The sequence below is a fragment of the Myripristis murdjan genome, chromosome 1 (assembly GCF_902150065.1).
Source record: "Myripristis murdjan chromosome 1, fMyrMur1.1, whole genome shotgun sequence".
In the NCBI taxonomy this organism is placed as follows: domain Eukaryota; kingdom Metazoa; phylum Chordata; class Actinopteri; order Holocentriformes; family Holocentridae; genus Myripristis; species Myripristis murdjan.
In genome coordinates this window covers 14556766-14582390 of record NC_043980.1, presented here as the reverse complement: position 1 = coordinate 14582390, position 25625 = coordinate 14556766, and the positions used below count along the sequence as shown (strand labels likewise).

Below are 25625 nucleotides of genomic sequence, written 5' to 3'. Positions count from 1 at the left end.
CCCGGGTGCGAGCGGTCGGCGAGGCCAAGCCATCACTTGTGAGGCCCGTCTGCACCAAATCAAGTCAGCTGAGATCTGTCATCTACCACACGCATCGCTGTGATGACTGACAATCAACATCTGACCAATCACAGCTCAGGGCCGGGCACCGGTGCAGGTGAAGAGATGGTGACGAAAAGACGATTTGATCCGTAAAAAAAAAAAAAAAACAAGAAAGCAAGAAAAAGCTCGAGCTTCAGTCGAAGGTGGGTATGTTGTTTAAGTAAAAATGTAAAACTTTGGCCATGTTAAACACTATACCACTCATTAAATGTCCTGTTAATACTTTTATCTGCTCTCTGTATAACCTGTTTTGTGACACAGATTCATCTATTTTATATTTATTTATTCATTTCAGGTTGATGTTTGTTGAAAGAAACAAGGGTCTTGCTGCTATTTTTTTTTTTTTTTTTCTATTTCAGGTTGAAGTTTCTGCTTCTGAAAACATCTGTGGTTGAAATATATATATTTTTTGTTATTATTAATTGATGATCTAATTTATTTTTTATTTCAGATGTTGCTTGTTCTTATTTATAAAGATTGTTACGTTAAATGGCATTTTGTTAGGCACTAATTTTGTACCTACTGTGCGCCTGGTGTGCAGGAGCATACATTGGGGGTTTGCTCAGGGCCCCAGTTTGGCCAACTCTGTATGTTATGGCTATTACTTCTCAATGTTTCATTTTTAAGAAATTATGTTTTCCTGTCAGTTTGGAATGTCAAACTGCACTAAATACTGCAGTACCCATGAGCTTCATTGCCCAAACACCAGCTAAACACATGCAATTTATTCAGTTATATTTACTGTTATATTATATTGTATTCCAGATCAGTGGTTGCAACTGGGAACAGCATATTGCATACCACAGTTGTTGAAATAATTGAAGAATGTCTGTATAAAGCTGCCTCAAAGTGTGCTCAGTTATACCAGCACGGGAAAAACAATTTTAAGCGCAGCAATTTGATGTTTCTTGAGGAAATTCACTGTGGGACTCGTAGCTGCCTCATGTCCTGAAGCTTTTTTGTGTGCAGTCTTGTACCTTTGACTTTCTTCAGTGAATGAAAAGGGATTTTCAGAACGCTGGCCGCCCAGTATAACCCTGCCCACAATGCAACTCTGTCGGCTGTACGACTTTCCACTTTACTCACCTGTTGGTTCCTCCGTACTGCTGGCTGTGGTTGTAGGAGGTGCGACTGGAATCTCTGCTCCCAGGAAAAATATGACATAAACACAAAACAAGATCAGTTCCATTATATGACACATAAACAAAACATATATGTGAGGTTATGTGTGCATTTATGTGTGAAAATGTGCATGCGTGACATGAAAGACGAAAGATATTGTGTATTTTCGTAAGAAACATCTCTCAGTTTTATGGATGAGCTGTTTCATGCTGTGTTATGTTTCCCGTGGTTTTCCACAGACAAGCTTTTAGTGTAAATGCACGATTGTTTTGGCGAGCTGTGGCTCTACTATTATTGAGCAAGTCACCTGACCACCAGGGAGAATAGCGCCTTTCTTTCACCGTGGCTCAGGAGATATATCTGGGAGATTAGATAAAAACGGCGATGAAATCCTTTTCACAACCTGATGTTAAAGATGTGAAACATGTAACTGTTATCTGTCTCTCTCTTTTTTCCCCATCCTTCCTGAGTACCGTGTTGAACCTGCCGCTGAGGAAAAGCCACAACAGAGGTGTCGGTGGTTTTGATGTCCCAAGACTTGATTCTCTCAGCCCTCCGTCATACTCCGCTCTATTCACAAGTGGGTAGGAAGTTGACACTCAGAGAAACCATGCATGAAGAGAGCTCCTCTTATCTCCAAAGGAGCAGGATGGCAACAGATAATATAAAACACAGATAATGCATTTTTGTTAATGTGGGCAGTGGAGAGAGAGAGAGAGAGGGGGCCCATCAAAAAGTTAGTGCAGGGTGGCGAGGGGCTAAGCAAGGACAAGAGGCAAAACCACAAAGATGCTTCAAAGACGCATCAAAAGAAAGAAGTGGAAAAACAGAGGAAAGGTGCACAGCAGTGGTGGTGGTGATTGCGCATAGAGGAAGATTTTGTGCATTAAGGAAGACAGAAAGAATCAAGTCTTTTTGATCAAAAACAATCCACGTCTCTCAGTTAGACTTGAGTGAGCCTCCCCTACCACTTCATGAAAATCCCGAATATGTCTGTATGTTACACACCATGAATCGAAATCTTTTCCAGGTGTAGTCACACACACGCCTGATGTTGATTTGTGGACGCAGTGGCGCCTTTTCTGACAAAGAATTGGTCCATATAATGACAAGAAAAACAATGCTGGCCAAAACAATGGTGCCGGAGACCCGGGGGTCCCCCCGCCGATGCCACTGTCGACCAACCCGCCCATCTCCTATCAGTGTTTCATTGCCACACGTGCCAGATCAAATAATGTGCCTGTTCCTCATAATTGACGTGTGGGTTTATGGCTCACAACGCTGGAGGGTATATATGAAGTCAGAGATATAATATGACTCGCTGTTAAAATGAAACTTGGCAAGCGCTGTCGGTTGTTAAAAATGAAACTACATTACTTAGCGATTATCAGAGAAACTACAGGGACTTTCACTTCTGGGCTCTCTCCATGTTTGACACCTTAGCTCTTAGGTGACCTTCCCAGGAAAATTAAGGATATCCAATATCCATTAGGTTTATTTAATTCATCCCTTTGTTGGAGCTCAGCCAAGCATATGCTCATAAAGATTTATTCTTCATGAGCGTTTAATCCCTAGTATCTATTCATGGGGATAAAAGCACTACTTAAGATGTGCTGCTTTGAGAACGAGATGTAGAGCCAATTAAAATCCAGGAATACTGGAGTTGTCATTAGCTGCGGGGTTATAATTCAGAAACACTAGCCTCCCTTTAGGCCGCATTATATTTCATCATTTTGACTACATTACCGAGGCACACCTTGGCTTACAAACGGCCTGCGAGTAGTGAGAACCTGATGCCGGAGGCCTTGAGAGCAAGACAGATTTCGTATTTCTTTGCACTCTGCAACCCTAATCTTTATGTGCTTTTATCTGACATACTTTAAGGCTTGGAGATACCGGTGCTAACAGCTCTGCGTCTTACTCAGATTTATGGAGACCGACAAGCAGTGAAGGTTGCGCCGCCATAACCTGGGGGTTCGGTTTAATGGTGTGTTTATTTAAGCTAGCAGATTTACTGGTCAGAGTCCCGACAGTCGGACACTCGGCGCTTGTCTGCAGAAAAGCAACAGAGGAGAAAAACAATGTAGGAGTGTGCTATTATAGAGGGTGTTTGTGTTGGTTGGTTGGTTTATTCCTCTGCGGCGGCATTTGAAAATGACAGGTTTGAGAGTTTTGTGTGTGTGTGTGTGTGTGTGTGCATGTGTGTGTGTGTGTGGTGTGTGGTGAGTTTCATCATAGATCGCCTTGATGCAGTTTCTGGTATCTCTGTCTGTTTTGAAGGTGTGTTATTGACCCGAACTCCATATTTTCCTACAGTGAGGCATCAGATGGGCAGATAATAGTGGGTTATATGGTAAAGGCTGGTTCCACGTACTTATGCAGGGGGCAATGGGCGAACGGCTCTGCTGGTAGCCTTTAGCACAGCGGTTGCACGTGATACCAGTCACGCCGTCTTTACAGGGACATTGGCCCGTGGTTTGGTTACAGGTTTTGCCAGCAGCGCCCACGGGATGGCAATCACATGCTGTGAGGAAACAGAGGAAAGAAAGAGAGGCACAGTGAGTGGTCACGCACACACACGCATGTGGGAAGATACAAACATACACACATAGATACATGTAGAGGGTGCAGGTGTGTGCACAACAGCAACAACAGCAGTGGGAGCAACAATAACAGCGTGTCGATAGAGAGGAGAAGCTGTGCACACAGAGAGAGAGAGAGAGAGAGAGAGAGACAGAACTCAGTGGAGTCAAACACAACACCACAAGCTCATTTGGGAGCGAGTGCGGTGTTTTGACTGAAAGAACAACCAACACGCCAAAATCTCCAAAGTGTGTAGACATCTCTTGACATCGTTTTATAATCAGCTCATTAACATGTGCCAATCACAGCTACTATAATGAACGACTACCATGATATCAGCATCACCATAGGTCGCATGTGTCCCTGCATGTGCGTTTGGTTGTATGCTTTGGTGTGTGTGTGTGTGCATGTGTGTGTGAGTGTACTGTGGGACTGCAGTTGTATGTGTGAGGGGAAAAAAAGTGGGGATTGAGCGTGTTTACCAAATGATCAAATAATGAAGGATAATCCTAATTGTCTGTTTCTGATTAATGCAGTGCTTTGAACGTGAGCCCAAAATGTCTGTCACACTTCCTCCCAAACTTGGGGGGTCTATCGAACACATATGCGTCAGGAATGTAATCATTTTCCAGTTGCCTGCCTCAATCCAAGCCCCTAATTTAGTTCAAACCCAAACCCATGTCAAGTTTGAAATCAGTGTTGAGTAGTAGCTGTCTGAAACATGTTCCGTTTCATCGTTTTTTTGTGTGTGTGAATAAATAGTTATTGGCGACCCTGGGAAAAAGAGGTGGTTGAATTAAGAACATGCCACACACTACGCACATTAAATCCTAGTCTAATCCAGAACAGAACATTCCCCCTAATCTATCACTAGTTCCCCTTTTTTGCTCAAAAGGCCCTCAAAGCCAAAAAAAAGTCTGTTTGTCTGCAATCCATCACCACCATATCCCTCAAGTCGTGTGTGTTTGTATTTTCTGTTTATGTCTTATGGAAAACCAGTGATGCTAACTTTTGGCCTCGAGGCAAGGCCCGCTCTGCTCGTTCACTCCCTCCCTACCTGTTTTTTTTTTTTTTTTTTTTTTTTTTGGCTGTTGTTGTTTTTTGTTGTTTTTTTCTGTGTTTTGTCACTTGTCACTCTGAACGCCTTCAAAGGCAAAGCTGAATTATGCACGTTGTGGCCTGTGGGAGTGTTTAGTGGTTAGGCCTGTTGTTTCTGACCGCACAGGGAATGCAGTTATTAAGGTTCGTCTGCCTGCAGTGCGGAAATACAGCGCGCTTTTCACTTCTGCCAACAAGAATTTAAAAAATTATATCGCTGCACTAGGCCAAACTATAGATATCTATCTTATGGGTTGGTATTAAGCAGTTTCAACGACACATGTAACTTAATATAAAAGAAAAGTGCAGTAACACACATCTGACTGCAAGCTGATAGATGTTTACCAATGAGAATTTGACCCGTTTAGCTTACAGAAAGCTGAACCGTGAGTTAAAATGCATAATGTGTTAAATGTCTCTTTAACCTGGTGCATTGATACGCTTGTTATTCAATCTTTGTGTCAGATTCTATGAGAGATGAGCTTTCTGGGAGATCTACATTACAGCTGGCCTCAGGGAAAAGACTGCTGTAAGGTGGTAATGTAATAGGGTATCTGCTCTGTTTCAGGTCGACCTCAGACCCTTATAAACAACACGGCTCTTGTTTTTGTGAGTGCTACAAGACAACTCGAGGTGAAGTCTACGCTTCTTTAGGAGACTCTATCTTCGAGCTCATCCAACAAAAAAAAAAAAAAAAAAAAAAAAGAACACCTCCTTTCTCTCTTTGCCTCACTCTCCTTCCCCTTTATCTCTATTGCCTGTTTCCTGTGATTCAGCTCCTGTTGCTGCTCTTATCCCAATCTGACAACAGGCTGGTGTGTGTGTGTGTGTGCATGTGTGTGTGTGCAAGCAAGCAAGTGTCATTCTTCCTTCTTATCAGACTGCCTACTTTAAAGTGTGTGTACCGATTAGGACTTTATCAGACCAACATGTCAACGCTTTCATTGCCCGGTTGTATCTAGGGAGGGAGTACACATACATATACACACACACACACACACATACACTCACTCCCATGCATGTATGCACACACATACATATGTATCTATACTATACATATGCACACACACACATGCGCATGGCCTCAGGATGCCTAGTAAACGGTGTGGAGACCAAGCCGGCACGTCTTCGGGCCTGTAAATTTAGGAGCTTGTCAGCGGAGTTTGAGGCGCAGAGGGGCAAAGTGCATCTCTGCTCGGAGCTTCAGAGAGCTCAGGTTGTATTTTTAAGAGCGTCTGCCCAATAACTGCAGCTCAGAGCCCCGAGCCTGCCAGTAAATCAAGGTGCACAGCACATGTTCTACAGGTGGGAACCGCTCGCCTCCTGACTCACAGCCTCTCCTCCTCCTCCTCCTCCTCCTCCTCCTCCCCTTTGGTCCTCGGACAAATGTGGAGGACTGACTTGCTGTCTGGTTGGATGACAAATTGGCTGACTTTCTGGCTGGATGACCTGCCTCTTGCCTGCCTGGAGGACTGGCTTCCTGACTGGCTGTCTTGCTGACTGACTCCAAGGTGTGAGTGAGAGTTTCTGGTGTAAGTGTGTGTGTGTGTGTGTGTGTGTGTGTGTGTCCACTTAGCGGTTAAGTGGCTGTATGTTCTCCTTCATGGCTACTCCAGATGGCTCAGGGAGATATGGGGACAAGAGAGCAAAAAGGCACTTTCCATCTCCATTCACCAGCACTTGAGTGAAGAAAACTGCGAGAGCGCTCTTGTGTCCAGATGACGAGAAGTGTAGGTGTGTGAGGAAGCCTTTTTATATGAGGAAGCCTATGGTGTGTTTTTTTTTCTTCCTAGCAGCAGCTTTATTCTGCATCTGAAGGTGAGGGCTTCGTCCCGTATAACTGTCACTTTTCAATATGAAGCCCGAGTTCCTAATACTAAGAGAAAGTCTTGGCACAGGGACTCGCACATAAAAGACTGAAAAACGTTCTTGGTTAATGGGGAGAGTGGAAGGCATTTCAAAGGCGAGCGGTCGGGCCAGTCGGCTTTAGCGGCTTCATAGGAGGTTGAGATTGCACAATGTGAGAATTTTTGAACTCTGCCAATCGTTCACCATAAAGCTGGTGTTTGAAGTCTGAACTCCACTCCCCCATTTGGTTTGTGCATTCTGTGCCAATAAGAATAATTTGTTGGCCCTGGGAAGGGTCCAAGCTAGCCAAGTCTGTGTTCGATTATAATTAGGTTTCTGCTCCTCCGCAAATATCTGCGGAGAACAGAAAGAGATAGGGTTATGGGCTTGTTGCACGATGCATAAACGGCTTTTCTAAATGACGTGTTGATCTAATAGAGAGGGAGAGGCTTGCTGGTTGTGTAGCTTTGTTTTTTATTGATCAACATAATAAGCTTGCAATGACTGCAGCAGTTGCGCTTTAGGCCACAGAGAGCTTAGCATGTTGGCCATAAGCTGATTGATTTTGGAGCTGATGTTTTATGCACAAGGCAATACATGTGTGTTATGCTAATTGAAAACACGCCGATATCAGCACACCCACTGGAAATCCAAAACAAAAAGTGAAGTCATGAAAAACAATATTTTTTAAATCCCTAGAAGAAAACATTTTATATGTGGTCAATAAAAAAAAATCCCTACTGTGTCAATGGAAGACATATGCTGGGGAGAGGGGAGTAAGTTTTTTAACATGTTATTCTAATTGAAACAGACCATCCCTCAATCAAAGCCTAATTTTCCCCTGTATGCAAAATATGTTCCTCATGAATCCACTGACCGATGTAATTACATATCGGTTGATGTTCAGATTCGAATGTGAGGGACTGAACGCAATCCATCAGTCACAGAACCAGTGCCAATCTGCTCAAGCTTGACTTTATTAAGTTGAGATGGTCTTCTAAGGAAAAAGAATAATGAAAACCAGGGATCATTATTTGGTGTCGACCTCTTATGTAATTATTATTGTCATCCGATATAGTCTTCAAATCAAAATGGGTACTAAGGGAGATGTCTAGTGTTATTGTTTAATATTTAATCACAAGAGGCCTCTTGATTCAATACCAGGGCAAGAAATACAGATTTACAGTAGCTGATTTAACACTTTATCGAGAAGTATCATTGCAAAATTAGGTTTTACCTTTTAGTTATCTGTCAAAGGTATTCACAGACCACCCAGGGTGCTACATCTGTTAGTCTTTTAACCCTCTCTATCACCTGTTTAAGATTAACTCATGCATATCTCTATCGGGTAAGCTCGGTGGGTTTTACTCTGTGGCTGCAGTTTTATCCGTGAAATAGTTAAAGATACAAACAAGAGCCGCTTGAAACGTATTCCGTGTTTACACTCTTACTCGATGAGGGGTGAAGTTATAAATTTTGGCGTGTAAATCTAGCCACCGGCCACAGCTCATTCTCAGTGGTTAGCAGCAGGCACCCTCGTTCGCTTGTAATGGCCTCCTATTGAAATGAGCTGCTATTGGGGAGGATTGTATTTCTCATATAAAAGCAAACTCTGTGCTCCTCGACTTGCCAGTGCTCCTGCAGCGCTTATTCTCTTCCAAAAGACACACACAGCAAAGGCTTTCTTTTTAGTTCAATAAATAACCAAACCTCTTAATTGCTGTCACTTTGGTGCAGAGCGTTCGCTGCTTGGGGAGCAGACAGAAATTAGTCCTGTGGTTTCAGTTCCATTGAATTATGTTGAGTTATGATGTGGTAAACCTGAGAGAGTTTGGCGGGGGAAGCCATTGACGCCGTATTAAGGTGTTTGACAAAGGGAAAAGCCCGTGTGTGGCAAGTTTATTAAGTTAATTAACAGCAGGAGAGAAAGAGAGAGGGAGAGAGAGAGGGAAAGAGAGGGCAGTAACAGAACTACAGGCATATCTTTAACTTCTTCATTCTTCAGTAACATTCCAAATATAGTTTGTGAAAATATTTTAATTGGCAAAAGAAAGAGTTCATGCTTCGTATCATTTGTCAGCCTGGGATAATTACCACAGATCCCTTTCTGTAAGTCGGTTTCAGTGTAATCGAATACCACAGTAGAAGTTGGAGAGTGTTTGCTTATAATTACAGAGGCATAGGGAGGTGGGGAGGTGTGTGTGTGTGTGTGTGTGTGGGGAGGGGGCAAAAACTCTGGCAAATTTCATGGATTAAATTGAACAAAACCGTTTGGGTAAGCTGACAATTTTATAAATTATGATGAAATCTGTTTATACTTTGGTTGGGTGAGAGGCAACACCGAATGTGAGGGAGTCAAGGAGAATTAAGTCTCTCGTGTCAGTGAGATGACTTAGGGTTTCGTAGTTTGGGGACGCTGATGTAATGAACATATGACATGCACTGCCCAGGCTTACATGACTACACTCTTGCTCTATATGTAGTTCTATAATTGATGATGATGGAGATTCTGTCCAACATTGTATTTTTCATGAAATGAGCGCATGACCTTGAGCGTGCATGATGTGTGGATGTGGGTGTTGACATGGAAATATGAGGATAACAATAACGATGATGAAGATAACAACAACAGGAGTGTTGTTCATAAACATTATGGTAATTTTTCATTGTGTTAACAGGCATTACCACAACATGAAAAAAAAAACAACTGCGAATATGTGTTTAATATCAAAAAGGCTTACATTCCTTGTAACAGTCAAACACAGCCAAAACCCATTTCATGGTCAAAAATTATGCAACCGTGCATGTACACATACGGCAGAGCATCTCGACACTTCTTAGCTGTGTCTTAACTTTTCCTTAAGAAGAGTCGGAGCATCAGGCAGAGTCAAAAGAGATTAGAAAACCAGCCAAGAGAGGGAGAGAAAATCCATGCACAGAAGACACTGAGATGAAGATGAAGGAGGCAGAGTTCCTGTCAGGTCACACATCAGGAGCACTGGTTATCAAAAGCCTTCCACAGACATAAATTACAGTGAGCCTCACAGGTCCAGATGCACATGTACTATACATGCTGCGTCGACTGAAGCCGCCAGAGGTCCATACCAGGTGCATTTTTCACAGCTTTCAACTTGCGGCTTTGACCTAATCAAACTCACTAGTCATTAAATTACATGAAATTAGTCATGTTTCTTCATATGCAAACACATTTCCACGTGAACCTCACTGGAAATCGAATTCGTTTCTGCAGGCAGCCTACACTCTAGTTATGGTACAAACACTTAATCATTACACAAATTGAGGTTTTTGCTGTAGTCAAGATTAGCTGCCGCAGAAGGAAACGACAGCAAAACTATTCATACATTCCTTCTCTTTTGGTGATCCAAATGCTGCCTGCTTGCCTCCAAGGTCTCTGACTTCAGTGGCCAGCATACTGGGGAAAGGAGGCCTTCATTAGCCCTCCATGTAATGCAAAAAAAAAAAAATTTTTTTAAAGTCTGTATTCATCTGGAGTGCTAGATTAATAATTCTTATGCTGATTATAAATGTGAAGGACTCCAAGGGGCAAAAATAAGAACCTAGGGTCTGGAATAGCCTTATAATAAGCATAAGGCTTTAGAAAAAAAAAAAGTTTAAAAAAAAAAAAAAAAAAGTTAATAAATAATACAATCAGTGACTAATTAAGCTAATTCAGATGATGATTTAGTTATTTTCCAGACATGAATATGAAAATGGGCACACAATTTAACCTCATTTGTATAAAAACAACTAGTTTCCGCTGTGTGCGTCAGCCCAAGCCTTCCTCATTATCTTTATAAATAATGTGTTTGTGCCGCACAATGTGCACTGTGTCTGTTGTCTACAAGGACAAGTAAACAAGCTTAACAGCTCTAAACACTGTGATAAAATGCACCGCAGGACCTTGAGGCATCGAACTGTACCATTATGAGAAACAAACCCCCATGAAAGTGAGTTATGGGATGCTGAAAGAATCAAGTCTTGGACACATGAGAAGGGATGTAAAAACAACAAAAAGAGGTTAAATCCCCACAATTAGCTGGTCTGCTAGACACTGCGGAGGATAGGGGTTAATGATACACAACGTCCCGTGATGATGAATGTCTGTTTGCATTCCTAGTCGACAGGAGAATGGGCTCAAAGCCACGGAAGGTGTTAATGTCAGTTCAGGAATATTGCTCATGAGCAGACGGGGGAATGAATAACTGGGCGGTTTCCTTGAGTTTTTTTTTTTTTTTTTTTAATGAATTCATGTTCATGCAGAGAAGGACGCGTGCTTGATATGGTTGTTGGTTATCAGCAATCTGATGATGCTAAATGCAACCTTTGTGTCATGTCTGCACATCGGCATGACAAATGTCTTTAGTAATTTGGTACAGCAGCACCAAGCATATCGTCATGGCAAATTCATATTCTGCAAGGCCGTGAAAAGAATACACTGGGGGAAAAAAAAGGGGAAAGCATGCAAATGAAGAACAGAGGAATCCTTAAAATGCCACTGCTGAGCACATATTTCCTTAAAATCAGCGCTATTAACTATTTGAAATATGAGGCTACACATCTTCATATCTCTGATCAGCGATGCCCGCCTCCTCTACGCTAACATCGGATTCCTTCACAGATGTTTTACTTCTCAGACATGCCTGCTGTCAAACTGACTGATTGGTCAGTTTATTTATTTGCTCCCTGCTGAATGATGTGGGAAAATGCAGGCTTAAACTGTCAGCAAGTGGCTAATATTTCCTTACAGGCTGCCCTTGGAAGTAAGCGCTCTGAAACCCCAAGCAGGTATGCATGCATGTATTTCTGTGTTGTCTGCAAGTGTGTGTATGTGTGTGTGCGTGCGTACGCCTGCATGTCTACACGAAACAAGTCCGAGGTGTCTCCGGGCTTGTTTGCACAGGGATTCAGCTCCTGTTATCTTTCCCTCTAGCTATAGGAGAGGTGAGAAAACATAGCCTCTCTCTTTTCAATCCTCCAACCCACCACCCCCAACCCCTCTCTCTCTTTCTTTGACCCTTATTAGCTGTGGTGAGGGCTGATGGCATGCTATTCATCCCAGCAGTGAGGAGCGAGCACACCTGCGCGGGGGTGTGTTTCCCCTTGTCCTCTTCACCTCTTACTTCTTCTTCTTCTTCTCCGCCCCTCTTCCTCTCTCACTTCCCTACCCATCATCCCTGCCTTCCTCCCTGCCATCTTTCACTCCCTGCCTCCCTCCGTCACTCCCGATTTCTCCCTCACTCTGTCCTGTCTAGGGATGCCACGTTAAAAATAAAAGTGTCTAAACTATGACTATGACAGTCTGTGATCAATGTAAGGGAACAAATAGAAAAAAAAAATCAATTACATACTATCCGCATTTAATTTAGATCATTTTTATGCTACTTACTACTTGCTACTTACAATTTATGCAATGGATTTTACATCATAATGATTTCTCTCAGGCTAAAAGGTGTGTAAAATCCAGCTGGCCTCCACTTCCGTGCTGCTCCTATTACTCCTAACTTTTCCTTCATCTTATTCCTCTCTCTCTTCTGCAAATCCTTCCAACAATCCTCCTTTCTCTCATTCATCTCTGACCTGCACCGGGGATCACTTCGCACCTCGGGGCTGTTTGTTTTGCTTGTCCTGTCAGCCCCATTCCCCCCCCCTCGAACGAAGCCAAATAACTCAGTGTCAGTGAGGGAACACCCACCCCAACCCACCCATACCACCCCGACCTCCACGATCCCAGCAGACCCCCAACTCATCTCCGCTGACAGAGGGAGATGAGGGCGAGACAGCCTCTGGAATGTAAAGACTGCTAGGTTTTTTCCCCCCCAGCTTCCTGTAACTCATCCCAAGCTCTTTAATAGAAGACCCAGTGGTCTGCACTGGCCAGTAGTGGCCAGTATCAAGTGTGTGTTGTGTTTTTATATGTGTGTTTCAGCAGTCCCTGATGATAAAAATGAGTTCAAGATTAGCCTGAGCACTGTGGTATTTAATTTATCTCTTCAAGTCAAATTCATTTACCAGCAAGTACTAATTATGCCCTCTTTTCTGTTCAGATTGAAAAAAACAAAGGGATTCTATGCATTTTGATCAGTTCTCTTAGTTATTTCATAATTATACATTTTTAATCAATGCAATCAAATGTCCTAATGCAAACTTTGATAATTCTGAACTTAAACATGTTCCCTCTCATAATGCATATATGGTTTGGTCTCATCTCTGTTTATCTATATATTTATTTATTTTTGTTTATGTCTTAGCAAATTCTTGTTGTCCACAGAATTTAAACCATGTTGCAGATCAAAGCAGTGTCATATACTTCTGCGAAAGTCCCACTACTGCTCATACAAATGGATAAAAGTGAATCAAGGTGATTAAAAAAAAGAGAGAGAGAGAGAGAGGGAATGAAGACACTGTACCTTTGCAGGCCTTCCTGTGGGAGATGGGCTTGGACAGGTCTCGGTAGTAGCCCTCTTTGCAGTAGTGGCAGTGGCGTCCGGCCGTGTTGTGGCGACAGTTGAGGCAGACTCCTCCGCTCTTCCTCCCTGACAGCTTGTACAGCTCCATGTTGAAACGACACCGTCGGGCGTGGAGGTTGCAGTTACAGGCTGCAGAGGAAAAAAAAGACGCCAAAAAACATATTAGATCGAGGCAATCGTTTTCATTAATTGAAACAAACACCGGCGCTGTGTGTGCTGTGTGCAAACATAAAATGAACTCATTCAACATGTGTGGTGAAATAAAATGATGACCTTGATCTATCAGAGTTTTATTGAATCTGTATTAATCTTTTGGCAGCTTATGCCTAAACTATAAAATGTGTCCAGGGGCCTGCTGTGGTTAGCCAGTGGGGTTAGCGGTGTGAGCCAAGAGCCGCTCGGCCCTGGTCGCCCTGTTACAGGACAGTTTGAGAGTCTGACTCCTTTGGGCGCCACTTCAGAGGCTTTAACCTGGACACACACTTTGTATTTTGCACTCATCAGTGGCGTTACACTCTACTGAGCTGCTGTCTCCTGTTCTGGGCTGGCTCATGCTCTTTGTGGTATATGCTGTGGTGGTTTGTGTTTTATTGTACTTTTATGCATTTTATTGCTTTTGTGAATGTTTTATAGTGTTTCTTTACTGTAAATTTTGTCTTCAAGCAAATTTCCATTATAGAAAAATAAACAGATTTTTTTTTTTTTTATTTCAGAAGTCTTCCCTCATTACATTTTTATTATTTATTTTCGGTTGACAATCTGTTTTGTCAGCGTAATTCGAGTATTATTATCCTTACATTTGCCTTTAATCAGCTTGACGCCACACAGACAAAATTGTTATTGTACACTAGTCTGTTACACTGTAGTTTGCACTTCTCCACAGAGGAAAAAAATAACTGCAGCTCCATCACTCCTTTATCTGTCAACATAAAATGACTCCCCCTTGTTATTCTCACAAAATGATATAATTTACAACCGACATATATAAGCCAATGTGTCAGCCATAGTGAAAGGCTCACTGCATGTAATTACATTTAATTTCCAGCATCAGTGATCAATAGGCTGTGTGACAGTCCTGACAAAGTGCTGAAGGTAGTGGTTTAATTTCCAGGATCCTGCATATTTGTTTACCAGATTAAAATGCGACTTGACACGGGGGCCACCATAGATCCTCTCCCTGAGGAAAGAGGGTGAGAGAGTTTTAACTCTGCTGATAATGAGGTCAAACACTAAGCCCTTTTCTCATCTGTTTCTCTCTCTCTCTCCTCCTTCCCATGCTCTCCCGTTGTCTCTCACTCTAACATCCCCCCTCTCCCTCGCTCACTCTGCCGCTCTCTCTCCTCCCTCTCCCTTTCTCTCTAACTCTCTCTCTCCCTCAAGGTCTTGCCCCGCTCTCCAGAGTCCATATTGTACTAAACAGAAAGCCAAGGCCTAGTATTACCATTCCTCCGTTCTCTGCAAATCCCCCGGCGCATGTGAGAGACCCCTAGCTGCCGCTTGTTTACTGATGAGTACAGTTGCCAGCGCTGAGTTTAATTAGCCGGCTGATGTTTATTCATGACATTTTGGCAGCAAAGTGAAGCAGACATGCCCAGCTTCATTAAGGCCGTCCGTCCGAGACACTGGTCCTCCACCACCACCACAGACACATTCATGCATTATTAACAGCGAGACGCAACACTTCTGATACAGTTTGCTGTTGTAATGTGTGTGTGCCGGGGGGGTACATATATATATGCATGGGTGTGTTTGTATATGTATGGAAATAGGGGGTGATCGTGGTGCAACTGGGGTCCCCACATCTGTCCATGTTTTTCAGCACCCCCTCTTCACACAGCTCTTCCTCTTTTTATCATCAGCCCATCTTAATAGAGAGAGTAGCAGGATGCCTTTTCATTTTCCTCAGCATAACCTGGTTGGAGGGCTCCTCAGTTGTATGTGTGTGTGTGTGTGTGTGTGTGTGTGTGTGTGCGTGCTGTGGAACCCCTGAGACCCCCTTCTTTCTACTCTAAGGAGCTAATTACAATATTTTTTCTAAAACACACACACACATTTACACACAAACCTACAGCTCCGTGCCTTATCTGTGAGATGAGTTGGCTTTCCCAGCTTGTCTTTCCTGCAGGACAGCAGGGGCCTTAATTAGCAGGATGCCTCTCTGCTTGTTCTCCATCCCTGGCTGAGGCTGTTGGCTTTTAGCCTCAGTAGGTAGGGACTCTGCCTTAATTTACATAGAGACTAAAAACCTGATTTTTAACCCTGTGTGGCCCAGATCTGGTGGTATGTCCATGTTGGAAAAATCAGATCTGCCTCAACACAAATAAAAAATACAGTACCTGCCTGAGCTTGTACAGATGTCTACTTTTTTTTTTTTTTTACATGCATTCATCTGATTGTGTTCAGGCCTACCTTGACACCTGAGATTTTTCCTGCCCCAAGTAACACAAATTTTATGTTTACACTGTTGTCTTAACAATGGAAGAGCAAAGCTGCTGTCATTTGATGGGCTTTGAATGTCTTTTTGAGGTTTTGAATAGAAATATCTCAGCTTTCAAAATGACTTTGACCTACAGCAGCTTTGTGCACAAACCAGTGCTGTTAGATTTATCCAATCAGGAAAAAAAGAGGTTGTCAGTTTTCTCATAGACCCTCAAAATGGCTTTACTAATGTTAAGTTAGACTTATACTTGTGCATGACATGTGTATTATGGATTATGTTTTCACATTGTTTCTACTATTGTTAACGCCAGAAGAGCCAAGCTGCTGTCATTTGATGGCTTTTCAATGGCCTTTTGAGGTTTGGAACAGAAATATCTCAGCTTTATAAATGACTGGCTTTCTCCACAAACCAATTTTATAAGATTTTTTTTTAATCATGCAAAATCTACCTGCCTTACTGATGTTAGATTTATACTTCTGCATCAGTCTTGCGTGTAGTAGACAGCACCGCAGCTTTTTCACTTCTGCTTTTTGTTGTGCACAATGCATATACAAATACCCTGTCATGCTGCCTCTCCTGGAAAGCCCCTAAAAGCCTACAGATCGCCACAACCCGGTGATGTGCATGCCTGCACGGACCTGTTTACACAAACAAAACACAGTAGCCTACATTTGACCCACATCAAAAGATATCTGTCTCTTATTCATTTGTGATATTTTTGGACTCAAGTAACGTTCACTTTATCCAAGAAGCCCAACTGAGAGGACATTTACAACAACAACACAACGGATTAGCGTCTTCCCCGTTTAGACAGCTTTGAAATGATCTGTGTCACTTTGTGGAAAAAAAATATAATTTGAGCTGGCTGTAAATCCGGCCGGGGACTGCCAACAGGCACGACGGCTAGCCTCAGCCAGGGCTCCCTCTCTTTCTCTCTCCCGCTCTCCATCTCTCTCTCTCTCTCTCTCTGGCTCCAGCCCTTTGACTGACTGCCCTGGGCCACGGCTGGTGAAAGCTATCCCTCAGCCCACCTGGAGGCAACAGGGATCACTATGGAGAGGCGTCTAACCGGTGGAGGATCAGTGCTCAGCTTCTGACCGGCAGACACGTCTCTGTTTCACTACAAAGCCTGTTTCACACCCTGCCGAGTGAAGACTGAGGGGAATTCTAGGCTACCGGACCGCATGGCCCCCGGTGAGAATAACGCCGACATCCTGGTTGGTTATTGTGGAGACGGTGCGCAACCTGGATGCGACGGTGTGGGGTGCAAGGCGACATTGTCCTTGAAGGTATTATGCTTCATGTGATATTGTCCTGCATAATGGGAACGAGCGAGAAACACTTTATCTAAACTCGCTGACACTAGGCATGATGTAAGCTTGTTCACACAAAAGCCCATACACTCTCAGGTTGCAGGCCACATTGATATACACTGGGGAAACTACTTATCATTATTGCTGGCACAAGACAAAAAAAAAAAAGCTTGTATTTCCAAAGTGCTATAAGAGTGCAGACTGTTTTACAAATTACATCACCATAGCCTCTTCCAGATTAAGGCATTTTTAATTAAAAGCAATTGAAGATTTGTAAGCTGATATGTGATTTGTCTGGCACGAGCTTATCAGGTTTCCCTCAGCGTTATGACACAGCCGCTTGTCGCTCAGACATCACTCGGCGTTATCCATTCACGCGGAGTTCCCTGTTTTCGTTCATGATTCCCTATCAGCCAAATAATCAACTTGTTTTTAAAGATAACACCAAGCTGTCACTCACCTTCGAATACCCCAGTGACACAGGACTCTCTGTTCTCAACTCTTTGTTTTGGCAAGGTTTCTAAGTCTTTCAATTCAGCGTATGAGATATGATCATCAGATCCTGTAAGGTGATGGAGTGTGAATTAAAACAGAGAGTTGAATATAAACTCCGGGCAGCGATTACTGTGAGATAAATAACGACAAATGATTATATTTTTTAGAATAGTATCAATTTGCAGTTTCTTAAAAATGTTTTCATTTTAGTTTGATCAGTTTGACACTGTACTGTACATTAATGTGTTTTTAATATAAAATTTCATACAGCCTTCAAAAGCTGGAGAACTTTAATTTCACAGCGGCAGTGTTGCAGGTGTTGCTCCGCCACCACACATCTAATCCTGCCTTTCTGAAAATGGAATTTGAATTTGTTTCTGATTTTTCGGGCCTTTCTCTCCGTCTGCCCAGCGCCCTTTTTTTGAGCGAAGTCAAAATATTCAATGCAGCAGCGTGAGAGGATTTCTGTCCTGCTCTGGGATCTGTGAGCCAATATGAAACACAGGTTCAGTTTGTACTTCCAGGTCAGAATGAATGAATGAGAATGAACGAGAATGTCAGCAGTCGATGTTCATCTGCACAGTGACACATGGCCACCTGGGACAAGGTTGATGTTGTTGTAGAAGACACAAGAAGTTCCCCATCACAAATATGTCCTGCAGCCATTTACTACATTAATACTGACACAACAGCCTAATTTCTCTCAAAGGTAAACTAATAAACTATTAAATATAATAACTAAATAAATAAATATATACATACATGGTAAAGTAAAATAAAATGAAACTTGCAATAAAGTTCAGTATTGCAAATAAAAGGACGGCGTGCAGGAGCATCTTTCTCCTTCAGCTTCCTGGCTCATTTTTCTTACACACCTGTCTGCACTGCACTTCGACAAGTTAGAACAAAGACAGAGAGAGACAGAAAACAAAACAGGGCAAACCTTTTCCCTCTTTTCACTAAAATGAATTCTGCAAAAAATAATTAAATTGGTACCAGGACAGGAGATGGAGGTATAGACTTATTCTGCTGACACACTGCAAAAAAAAAAAAAAAAAAAAAATCTCCATGTTTGGTCTCATATTCAAAATTTTATTTTATTTTATTTTTGACAGTGAAGAAACAGCTGCCAGTGGGATGAGGTAATCCCACTTGTTTCCAGTGCTAATCAAATGTAATGTTCTTGTTATTAGTGCTCTGATCTGCCTTGTTTCAACATATTTACACTTGTCCCCAGAAAAAAAATCCTGAAAAAAGAGAAACTGTGGAAACAAGTGGAGTTATCTCATCCCAGTAGTACATTTTTTTTCTTGATTTGAGAAAAAAAAAATCTATTTTTGCAGTGCACTTATTCTGCTTACTGTAAGAGAGCATGGAGGTTAAAGACTTTCGGCAGAGGCAGTTTGGGAAACAGGCGTACTGAAATACCTGGCTGCTCTTTACAGGAAGATGGCTGTGATAAGACAGCCAAATAATCGTAAATAAGGTCATTGCTGAGCCTGCGCGTGCGCGCACACACACACACACACACACACACACACACACACACACACACACACAGACAGCTCCTCACACCTGCTCTTTACAGCCAGCAGGATTCAGGGTTTCTGCTCCTCAATAGAGACAACCGACACAAAAGCTGAGCTGGAGTTTGTTCCAGCCAAGCAATCAGCTCACACACCTACAGGCTACAGGGCAAACAAAGCCCCACACACTACCATTCACCACAGAATCGCACACACACACACACACACACACACACACACACACCTCCTGCAAAGTGCACCTAACACATTGTGAAGACAGGTTTGCCCTTTTCTCCCTGCAATTCAACATTTCATCTCCATGTTGTTCTGAGAATCTATAATTGGTACCGTGTGAAGAAAGACCTATAAATATCAGCGAAAATTAAAAACTAGAGGAAAATGACTTCAACATTTTCACTAATTAAAACACTAATGCTTCAAATGACTCCCACCCCACCCCACCCCACCCCCTCCACTTTTGTAGGACTTATTCCCTTTAATTAAATGTGACGTTTCTCCTTTAATTAAATCTGAGTAGCTTTGTTAAATAACAGCGTAATGAATTTTTATTCTAATAATTCATGTCGTGAAAAGGCTAAAGGCTCATTTTCAAACACTTCAAAATGTTTGGCCTGGTTTTAATCAAGCGAGCTGGATTAGCGAGGCAGTGGTCGGCTGTAACCACCCCCAGGTGAGCAGTAAAAACAAGCGTGAACTGATACCTTTAAAACAAGTGTAATTGAATTAGCCGGGCAGAGCCAAGCTCACCGAGAGCTTTTCAGCACCTCCTGCAACGTGGAGCTCCACTCTCTGAAACGGCAAAAAGCTGCAGAATAATTTGAGCCGCCCGGCTGTTCGACGAGTTTAACTTCCAGCTGAAGAATTTAACGGGGAGCTGATTTGTTTATCGGTTGTTGCTGTTTCCCGCGCATCCTAGGAAACACAGTGCCTTAGTGTGTTTTGGAAAGTTGGCTAATTAGTTGCTGCCAGTGGTTCCCGGCCTGCATCGACTGACCTCAGCCTCGTAGCAGCACAAAGTCAGGCTTCCCTCGGCTAATTAGAGGGAAAATTCAGCCAACAGAGCGGGGGGTGGAGGTTAAGCTCAACTTACTTATGATAAGCCGAGCACTTGAGCGATGGCGGTCACACAAGTAAGAGCCTAGATTTGCTCTGAGGAGACACTCAACACACACCGATCGTCACTGCCGCTTCCACTTCACCTCCACTTGTTTTATTTGCAGCAGCTGTTGGCTCATCACGACACAAGACTATAACAGCACAAAAGAAGAAAAAACCCGATAATATAAATTATGAGAAAATGTGAAAAGGGCTGTATCCTACATCCTACTTTTTTTTTTTTTTTTTTTACAATATTAAACCCTATTAGATGTCCAACGGCCAACATTTGGAGACTACTGTCTTTTTGTCAAGTAATTTTTGTCTCACGTTCAGACTTTAATCTTGTGAAATCTTGTGAAATTGAGAAAAAACATCTGCCAGTGAAATGAGATAACCTCAATAGTTTCCAAAGCTAATCAAACTGGGTCCAGAATCTTCTTGAATCAAGTGTCATTTGATTGATATTAGCGTCTTATTCTGCCTTGTTTCAACATATTTACACGTGTTCCCAGAAACAAGTGGGATTATCTCATCCCACTGGCAGATTTATTTCACTTGCTTTGAAAAAAAAAAAAACAGGATTTTTAGACTGACTTTAAGACTAGGATTTGTTCACATAGTTTTTTTTTTAGCAGTTCAACCAGTGCAGCTTCATCGAATATCAAGTACCAGAGCTGTGCAAAAGGCGGTGAGGTCACCGACTCTGGAGAAGACCCTGTGTTCGATTTGGCCATCGCATTTCCACAGTTATCAGGAGACGGGAGCCTCCCCGCCGCCATCGCCTCCACAGTTCACCCAAACAGGAACGAATACCAAAACCCAACACCAGCGCCTGCGAGCAGGGGGCTGCTCCGAGCCTGCTGCTCTGCTTTCAAACCAAGGGGAGCCCATACACGAACAGTTTACTTTTAATCCTTCGGGCGCCCCCGAAAGTAATCAGATTAACTTCTAACCCCGCCTCCCCTCCCTCCCACAAGACAAAATAAAAAAATATTGGGTGTCCACTGTCATGTTTTGGTTTGGCGGGGGGGTTGACGACAGAGAGAGAAGAGGGAGAGTGGGCGTTAGAGAGAGAGAGAAAGAGAAAAGCTTTAGCGACTTATTTCTGAAATCGTTGACATAAACCTTCCTCGAATCTCTAAAACAACGTGCTAATTCCTCTATATCACGCAATAAATTAGATCGTGAGAGACTGTTAAGCATCTCACACTCTCTCTCTTGCGTTCCCTCTTGCTTTGTCACACACACAGACACACACACAGTACCAAGCTGGGAGCTCCTCATATCAACACTCCTTGGTTGGCTTGCCCTCTCGCCCGCTAACCTGCAGGCAGCGTGCAGAGGAGCAGCCTCTCTCTGGGGGAAACAGAGCGCACATGCCAGGAGCGGCTGGGAGGTTTGTTGCTCTGCCATGACCAAACACAGAATCAGATGTGTGTCGAACTCAAGAACCCACATGGGTCTGTCTCTGAGAGTCAACTCGCTCACCCGTGGGTGAACATGTGATGATGTAAACATACGCACACAAACACAGACACACACACACACAATATGAATGCTGTGAAGCAGTGTCAAGCCAATACAAAGGGAGTATAAAAGCTCTGCATGTGGTTATGTAGTTTTAACGATATTTGACTTTTTTCCCCACACTAACCCTGAAAGACCCTAAGAAATGGTTATTTTATTTCCTTGATTTTAGGTATTTCCTGCTATGACAGGATGTTGGGGCGGGACTTTATTGAAAAATGTAAACTAACAGGGTATATTTTTTGGGATATGCAGAATGGTGGTATTTTAATTTTTTTTTTTTTTTTTTTTTTTTTTTTTTTTTTTTTTTGAAGATTTTGTTGAGATCACCATTTAAGATACACTGTTTCTAGGAAGTAAAAGTAGTTGATTTTATGAGGACTTGAATATGGGTGTCATTTTGAGTCCATTTACTTCTGTCTGCATCTCGTTTACATTTCCCTCTGTCATTTTGCAATACATTCTATTTTTAACATGTTTTTAGTGATATTTCATGGTAAAGAAGTGTATTTCTCCCTGTCAGAGTCAGGTGATTGACAGTAAACAGACAGTAAAGTGCACTGGTAGGTAAAAGCTCAGCTGACAAGACCAAATGAAGGCTTCATGTTTACTGTAATGGATTTCTCTGCAGTTTTTTTTTAAACTGTACATGAATGAATGCAACTACACATTGCAAAAAAAAAAAAAAAAAAAAAAATCTCCATCTTGATAAGTCATTTCATTTCAGACTCAATGTTAAAATCATGTTGTTCCTAAAACAAGTACAAAAAAATCTGCCATTGGCATGAGATAACCCCACTTACCACTGATGCTAATCGATTTTCTTTAATCTTGATACTAATGGGCTGGTCTGCTTTATTCTGCCTTGCACTAAAATGTCAAGAAAAAGTGAAACTATATTGGAAACGAGTGGGATTATCTCATGCCACTGGCTGTTTTTCACTCATTTCAGGAAAACCAAGATTTTAAGGCTGAACGTGAGGCTAAATGACTTGTTGAGATGGAGATACTTTGCACAAATAAGTGGAAAGGAGAGGAGCAACCGGGACCATCCAAGACACAAAACAAAACAAAACAAAAAAAACTCGATTATCTTTTAATGGCTGGTATTTAATCTTGCAAAAAAGACATCGCAAACAATCATTTTGCAGCCAGATTAATTCTTTGTTGACACTTTCCCTGGCTGTGATTAAAAAAAAACATCTCGCTCCTGACAGATGATTGGAGAGCCTCTCGTCGTATCGGTGTCGGGACCACACCAGGGCAGAGAAATGTGATGCACGAGCTCTGGAATTTCACTATGAAGGAATAATCACCCATCGTCGATAATGACTGTTTTTCCCAAAACAACTGAAGAATTTAACTGTTTTAAGGGCCTCCATAATAATCGTTGAACCAAAACGCTGAGTGATGCGAAATTGGGGGAAATATTTATGTTTGCTCTGTAACCATGCCGATGTGCTGTATATTTTGAACTCTGTCACATATCAACTTATAAATCTGTTTCATGGCAACAATTAATTTAATTGCATCCTGTTTCCTCGAGTATGGGTTACACTGTTTATTTTGCCTCTTATAAATTAGAACAATATTCGGTTTGGTCTTGTGTTTGTTGATCCAGACACTGCGATGACAGAGTCGGGAATTCCCAATAAAATGAGGGCTAATTGAGGGCATCTCAGGGGTTGAGATGACAGATGATATCACACACAGCTTAGTGCCTTTTCTATTGACGTTTGGTTTGGATGCAATTATGGCATCATGTGAATGTAATTCCCAGTGCCACGATAACAACAATAAGTTAGTGAATACTTTTAAATTGGCATTTTGCTTTTCTTTGCTTTGCTGTGTTTCTACAACATTTTAAATGCTGCAAAAAAAAATCATATCCATCCATCCATCTATCCATTTTCAGCTTTCCGTAAATCATTTTTTTTATTTATAGCCTATGCCCTTTTTGTTTTCAAAACACAATATGCTCCAAATTCTTAAAAAAAAAAAAAAAAAAAAAAAAAACACCAAAAGCAAATGATAAATTTTTTTTTTCCAGAATGTAATAAGGCCAAAGCTCACCACATTATTCTTATACTGCCTCACATCAAACAATCCCACTATTCTGCAAGAAGAAAATAAAAATGTAGCTTTTTATTTTTCTCTAAATATGTACCGGCCTTTGACCAAACAAACTGATGGTGACTTTCCAAGTTTCTTAAAAGCTTTTGATGGTTTGAAGGATCTGTAAACTTTTGAAATTGGGATAACTAGAAAATTAAACCCCACTGTGGAAAAACAGGCCGTCTCTAGACTCCGTCCTTTGATATGACATAAACAACTGTCTAGACTTGACTCTGCAGGAGGATCGGATACATTAGTGCCGCGCTCTTTAATCACCTTCATGACGGTGGACAAGAAGTGGAATAAAAACAACGGATACGGATGATTTTTTTTTTTTACCGTGAACGATGAGTGGAAACACTTTTGAACGACACACTTTTTTCTCACTGAAGGGTCAAGACAACTTTCATGACACAAAGAGGCTGTTATCAGCGGTTTGATGATAATTCTCACCAATACCATCTTTTTTTTTAGCATCATTCCCTGCCATTTCCTAATGAATATTTCCATGTGTCAGAAACTTCAAGCAAAGAATAAGGTCTGAGAAAAATTAAGAGCGAAAAAATGAAATGTAAGTGTGGGAGAAAGAGGTGAAGCTGGTGATTTGGAGGATGCGTGAAAGAGAGGAAAGTGGTGTGTATGTGTGTGAGTGTGTGTGTGGGTGTTTGGGGGGAGGGGGGTAAGTCAAAACTTCTGGGTATGTGGAACTGGTTCGTCTGTATTAGTGGCACCCTGGGAATACCGTGAAACTCTGGGGTAACGGAGGGGGGTGGAAGAGAGAGAGAGAGAGAGAGAGGGAGGGGGAGAGGGAGAGGGAGGGAGAAAGTGGGAAGAGGAAAGGCAGGCAGGGGAGGATGGGGCGCCCACTGCAGAGATTATATCAGGCTAATTTAATTCCTTTATTGCAGCCAATTAGCGGCAGCACTTTGGCCCCTTGTGAGCCCCCCTACCCCACCGACCCCTCCTTTACCTTTTTCCACTCTACCCTTCAGTCAGTCTCTAATGACCCCGGCTAAACTCTGGATCTCAGCTGCTCCCAAAGAAGGCCATGTTTCACAGGCACCGTATTTTTAATAGGCCATTTGCCACGTCGAAACTACAGTCTCTCATCCCGGGGAGAGAGACAGAGAGAAAGAGTGAAAGAGAATGAGGAAAAATGTAGAGTGCGAGAGATAAGTTGAGAGAGAGAGAGAGAAGAAGAGGGAGAGAGATCAGTGTAAAGCTTGTTAAATCCCAGGCTTCACTGGAAGAGACTTGGCTAATTGAGATCGGGCCTTACAGAATATTCATCAATCCTGCGGGGTTATCAAAGGCAGATTAAAAATGCGGTGGGGATTGATTTCCAATGGACAGATTTCATTCGCGGTCAAACAGCCTGTCCCCACTTGCCTGACCCTTTTTATTTAATATCACTCAAGCTGTTTATTTATTTCCCCTGTCTGTATTTCATAATTCAACGCTCAGATGTTTTCTCATATTTGGTGAAAAATTATGCAATTCCCAGCACTGGCAGATGCGAGGGCCGCGGCAGCAGAGCCTACGGTGCATGTTCTGTCAGTGGGTGATAAAACGGAGTCTGATTACCCAACCAGTGCAATTAAAGAGCTGTGAGAACGTGGTGTGAGCAGGGATCCCTGATGAACTTATTGAGCTCTGCAGCAAAGGTTAATGTGAAGCAAAGGATTTACAGTAGACTGCAGAGCAAGTGCCTGTATGACTCCATACAGTGTGCATATACAGTGTGTTTAATCCATATCTCTATGGGCAGTAGTACAGTATTTAAAATATAAAAATTATCACAGGAATTAAAAAAAAAAAAAAAAAAACTGAACAAGCAAAAAAAAAAAAA

The 25625-nt window shown here is 42.3% G+C and overlaps 1 protein-coding gene across 2 annotated transcripts in view; it reads right to left on the bottom strand.

Moving 5' to 3' along the window:
- The window catches only part of ntn1a (netrin 1a), a 71141-nt gene that overhangs the window by 15863 nt on the left and 29653 nt on the right, over nt 1-25625 (bottom strand). Inside the window, exons 2-5 of one of the 2 annotated variants that reach the window (XM_030057847.1) lie at nt 13182-13370; nt 3599-3748; nt 1189-1242; nt 809-811 (exon numbers count right to left, since the gene is read on the bottom strand). In XM_030057847.1, the coding sequence (XP_029913707.1) occupies nt 809-811; nt 1189-1242; nt 3599-3748; nt 13182-13370 (396 nt within the window). The remainder of the gene's footprint in view (nt 1-808; nt 812-1188; nt 1243-3598; nt 3749-13181; nt 13371-25625) is intronic. The other variant, XM_030057844.1, reaches the window with a different exon arrangement.